At 41.9% G+C, this 5,468-nt stretch overlaps 1 protein-coding gene across 1 annotated transcript; it reads right to left on the bottom strand.

Annotated features, from left to right (window-relative positions):
• Positions 1–548: 548 nt before the first annotated feature.
• On the bottom strand, positions 549–967 carry LOC138389375 (ubiquitin-conjugating enzyme E2 variant 1-like). Its single transcript, XM_069477689.1, has 2 exons — positions 798–967; positions 549–678 (listed from the first exon to the last, which is right to left on the bottom strand). Exons 1-2 carry the CDS (start codon positions 965–967, stop codon positions 549–551), a joined length of 300 nt encoding a protein of 99 aa, XP_069333790.1.
• Positions 968–5,468: the final 4,501 nt, after the last annotated feature.

Here is a 5,468-nt window from a genome sequence, read left to right as displayed (position 1 = left end):
TATCTGATAGAAGTATAGCTATTTCTGATCTTTTTTGGTTTCCATTTGCATGGAGTATTTTTTTCCCATTCCTTTATTTTCATCTATGTGTGTCTTTACAGGTGAAGTGTGTTTCTTGCAGACAACATATGGTAGGCTCTTGTTTTTTTTTATCCATTCAGCCACTCTATGTCTTTCAATTGGAGAGTTTAGTCCATTCACATTCAATGTTCTTATTGTTAGGTAAGGACTTATGACTGCCATGTTATTTGATTTCTGATTGTTTTGTGGTCTTCTCTTTCTTTGTTCCTTCCTTCCTGTCTTCTTTTGTTAAAAGTGATTTTCTCTGATAGTGTGTTTTTTTTTTATTATAACACAACTTATATATTTCAAATGGACAAAAAATTAGTATCATTTACAGTATCTTAAGATAAATTGCCTTTGAATGGGGGCTTCTTTTCCAGTACTTTGAGGTCTACAAGACCTCTAGAAAATTTACTACAGTGGAAAATGAAGACTGCTTAAATTGAATGGGGGTAAAGGGAAGGGCCTGTGGTTTTTCTTTTTGATTAATTGCTGTAACATTGTCCTTCAGGTGGCTGAGGGAGTTTCTTATTTTCTTTAGACATCATTAGGACAACTTTGATGCTATATGAATTCTGCCATTTTGCTAGCACTGATATGGCTCTTGGATCCACCATTCCATTAGAACTATTAACTCCATTCATTTTGTTACAAATCTTACAAGGGGGGGTGCTTCTGGGTATTTAGGTCCACATTCTATTTTAAGGCTGTATATTCGGTTTTCATAAATCATTCTTGGAGGCCCAATTATCACCCCTGTCCATCTTGGAAGTGTCATGTCTTCGTCATCTTCTAGACCCCAGCTAACGGTGCCATCTCCTACTCCTTTCTGTCCTTCTTCGAGTTCTTCCAACAGTCGGAAATTGTGAGGGACTTTTACTCCTGAGCCCGTGGTGGCTGCCATCTTGCGTCGCTGTCCGATAGTGTGTTTTAATTTCTTGCTTTCATTTTTGTGTATTTGTTGTAGGTTTTTTGATTTGAGGTTACTGTGAGGCTTGCAAAACCATTTTATAACTAATTATTTTAAACATATGATGACTCTGCTTACAAACAAATAAACAAGCAAAGAGAAGTCTAACAGAAATTCTACCTTTAAATGCATTCCCCTTGCTTTTTCACTTTTTGTTGTCTTCCTACTCAAGATGTAAGTGGTTTAGGCATTGCAATTATAGCAATAGGGTATTCTGTATTTGTGTCCTTACTGTTACCAGTGAGTTGTATACCTTTAGATGATTTCTTATTGTTCATTAATGTCCTTTTCTTTCAGATTGAAGAACTTCTTTTAGCATTTCTTGTAGGATAGGTCTGGTGTTGGTGAAATCCTTCAGCTTTTTGTCTGGGAAAGTTTTTGTTTCTCCTTCATGTTTGAAGGATATTTTTGCAGGATATAATATTCTAGGGTTAAGGTTTTTTTCCTTCAGCACTTTGAATATGTCATGCCACTCTCTCCTGGCCTGTAAGTTTTGCACTTAGAAGTTTGCTGCCAGACACATTGTACCTCCTTTATAGTTATTTTTTTCTTTTTTCTTGCTTCCCTTAGGAACTTTTTTAAAAATCTGTGACCTTTGGGAACTTGATTATTAAATGCCTTGAGGTGGTCTTGTTTGAGTTAAATCTGTTTGGTGTTCCATGACCTTCTTGTACCTGAATATTTATATCTTTCTCTAGGTTTGGAAAGTTCTCTGTTATTATTTTGGGGAATAAATTTTCTTACCCCAATCTCTCTACCTCCTCCTTAAGGCCAATAACTCTTAGATTTGCTCTGTTGAGGCTATTTTCTAGATCTTGTAGGCATGCTTCATTCTTATTTATTTATTTTCCTTTTTTGTCTTCTGGCTATGTATTTTCAAATAGTCTGTCTTCAAGCTCACTAATTCTTTCTTTTGCTTTGTCAATTCTGCTGTTGAGAGACTCTGATGTATATCTTAGTTTGTCAGTTGAATTCTTAAGCTCTAGAATTTCTGCTTGATTTTTTTATTATTTCAATCTTTTTGTTAAATTTCCCTGATAGGCTTCTGAATTCCTTTTCCGTCTTGTCTTGAAATTCATCGAGCTTCCTTAGGACAGCCATTTTGAATTCTTTGTCTGAAAGGTCACATATCTCCATCACTCCAAAATCAATCACTGGTAACTTATTTAGTTTTTTTGGTGAGGTCATGTCTTCCTGGGTGTGTTCCTGATGCTTGGGATGTTCGTTGATGTCTGGGCATTGAAGAGTTAGGTATTTATTTTAATCTTTGCAATCTGGGCTTGTTTGAACCTGTCCTTACTGAGAAGGCTTTCCAGATATTCAAAGGAAACTGAGTGTTGTGATCTAAGTCTTTTGTCACTGCAGCCATATCAGCGCTGGGGGGAGGCCCAAACCCAGTGATGCTGTGACTCTTGCACACTCCTGGTAGTATCACCTTGGTAGACTTGGGTAAGATATGGGAGAATTCCCTGAATTACTGTGCCTCTTTCTTTATGTAATGTTAAAACCAGGTAGTATGATCGTTCATCTGATTTTTTTTTTTTTTTTGAGACAGGGTCTCACTTTGTTGCCCAGGATAGAGTACAGTGGCCTCATCGTAGCTCACTGCAACCTCACATTCCAGGGCTCGAGTGATCCTCTTACTGCAGCCTCCCAAGTAGCTGGGACTACAGGTGGATGCCACTGTATCTGGCTAATTTTTCTATTTTTGGTAGAGATGGGGTCTTGCTCTTGCTCAGGCTGGTCTCAAACTCCTGAACTCAAGCGATCCTCCCACCTCGGCCTCCCGGAGTGCTAGGATTACAGGCATGAGCCACCGTGCCTGGCCCTCTCATCTGATTTTTGATTCTTCTGAAGGTGCTTGAGTGAACAGTTGTTGAATTTTGTGTTCATGCAGAGGGACAATCACTGGAGGTTTCTATTCTGCCATCTTGCTCCCGATTCAATCAAATTATATTCTTGACATGTTGGGGACCTTCTACATTTTCCCAAATGCCGCCTAATGATGCCACAGTGCAATTAAGACTAATTTGTTGGCAGAAATAATAGGAAGTTGTTCAATTCTACAAAAGAACAAACCTCAGTGTTCTTTTTATTGCTATCCTTATTATTGAGGCCATTAGTATTGCTAGAAGCATGTGTCAGGCTGAAAGAAGTAGGAGGGAAGACAAAAAACATTTGGGAAGGGAAAGGAGGGTGCCTCTGAGGATGCAGGCGAATTTGGAGTCAAACTTTCAGAGTTTGGATCTTGCTTGCACCATCTGCTGTTTGCGTGACCTTGTACAAGTGACTTAACCTCGCCAAGCCTCAGTCTCCTCATCTATAAATTGGGTATATCAACACTATTTACATCATTGGATTGTTGAGGAGTAAATGAGATAAGATATTTCAATTATTACCTGAAAAAGATAGAGTGTTGTATCATTTAGGATTAAGTTTGTTGTAACAAACAAACTCAAAACAACAGTGGCTTAAACAAGTCAATGTTTATTTCTCTTTCACCTATAGTGCAAAGCTGGTGCTGAATCTACTCTATCAAGTCCTCAGGGTCCCAGGCTCCTTCTAGCTCCCTGGTCTAAAGTAGCAGCCAAATCTCCCTCCATCATACCTACTGTGCAGGTAGCAGGGTGGAGGAAGGGTGACACAGAAGGGGGCCAAAGGACACACGCCAGCTGCCTTTAAGGAAAGCTCCGCAAAGCTACCACAGGACACTTCCACTTACATCTTATTAGCTGGAACTCAGGCACATGGCCACCTGTAGCTGCAAGGGATGCAGGGAAATGTAGTTTTTATTCCAGGGGGCCTTTTGTCCAGCTGAAAACTGGGGAATCTAAATCAATGGCATGAGGGGTGGCTGCATGTGAAGAGATGGGTGGAGGCCTCTCCAACAGGTGGCCCTAGAGGAAGGAGAAGAATTAGAACCCATATCTTCATAGACACCACCCCAAATATCATATTTTGTCCCTTTTGCTCCCTCTCTCTCTCTCTTCCATAGCCATCAACTACCAAGCCTCTCTACCTCCTAAAATCCTCTTCTATGTACCTTCTCCTTCCAGTCTCCGTGGAAACAGCCCTAGTTCAGATGTAATCATTGCCCACCAAGACCATTGCAGAGACTCTTCACTGCCTCTTCCCAACCTGCGGTCTGTCCCTCTTCTTTACTAATTTCACCCTGTGACTGAGATCCAGGATGATGTCCAACCCCCTGAGCTCAGCCTTCAAGGCCCTGGAGTGGTCCCCAATCTCTTGTTGGTTGGGCTCATTTACCTTCCTGGCAGCCAGGCAGAATATTTGATGTTAGCTGAATAAGCCACATTCTCTGCACTTCTCTGCCTTTGAACCTGCTCTTCTGTGTACTCTTCTTCTCTTTCCTGCTTGGAAAACACCTACATATGTTTTAAAGCCCATATCAAATGTCCCCACCTGTGAAGTCTTTAACACTGTGACACTCCTGTGGCTGTTTGCCTTCAAATCCATCCTCCACTCTTAACACCTCTCCACTCTATCACGGGGTGGTATGGGGTAGGAGTGACTCCCGCAGGCTGTGTTTTCCAAGCTCCTTGGTGAGCTGCCTTTTTGGCTGGGTTTGGCCAATATGAGACACTGGCAAGAGACTGGAGGATGGAAAGAAGGGAGAAGCTGGGGCATTTCTCATCCTTTGCTCTGCCTGGGGCAGCATTTCTGGCAGCAAACACATCCGACTGCCAGACAATGGCCCCCTGTGTGGTTCCAGATTCTGCTGGGAAGTTTTCCCTGTAGTCTAGCTCCCTACAGGGCACCCCCAGCTCCGGAATGTAGTAAAGCCATCTCCTCTCACTGCCCTTTCCATTCCCAGGGGTGCTAATGGCCTCCTGCTGTTGCTAAGTTTTGGATGGTGCTAATTTGGCCTCTCAACTCTTCATTCGTATCACCAATATCCTGCATTAAATTCCCACTGGGTAAAATACCTAGAGTGTTTCTTTTTTCTTTTCTTTTCTTTTTTGGAGACAGGGCTAGAGTGCAGTGGCATCATCATAGCTCACTGCAACCTCAAACTCCTAGACTCAAGCGATCTCCTCCCACCTCAGCCTCTTGAGTAGCTGGGACTACAGGTTCACACTATCATGCCTGGCTAATTTTTTATTTTTTGTAGAGATGAGGTCTTGCTATGTAGCCCAAGCTGGTCTTGAACTCCTAGCCCCCAGCCATCCTCCCACCTCAGCCTCCCAAGGTGCTGGGATTACGGGCATGAGCCGCTGCATTTTCTGTTTTTTCAACCAGACCCTAACTGATTCGAGTGCCTGGCATAGCACTTGGCATGGAGTATGTGTTCAATAATAGATGTTGAATGAATAAATGATGAATGGAGCTTCCCCCACCCTCTCCAGCCACGGGCTTCTCCAGCCCCTAGGTCATTTATTTATTATAGCACACATCATTCGTGTTTGTTGATTCA

Source organism: Eulemur rufifrons, chromosome 8, assembly GCF_041146395.1.
Source record: "Eulemur rufifrons isolate Redbay chromosome 8, OSU_ERuf_1, whole genome shotgun sequence".
NCBI lineage: Eukaryota > Metazoa > Chordata > Mammalia > Primates > Lemuridae > Eulemur > Eulemur rufifrons.
The sequence above is the reverse complement of the archived record's forward strand: the minus strand, read 5'-3'. Positions and strand labels throughout refer to the sequence as shown.

Excerpts from the sequence above, each read along its gene's own strand:
- LOC138389375 (XM_069477689.1), bottom strand. The coding sequence starts at position 967 with ATGGCAGCCACCACGGGCTCAGGAGTAAAAGTCCCTCACAATTTCCGA. Across the intron at positions 679-797 it reads GTGATAATTGGGCCTCCAAG|GGTGGATCCAAGAGCCATAT; the intron begins AATGATTTATGA and ends TTCTAATGGAAT.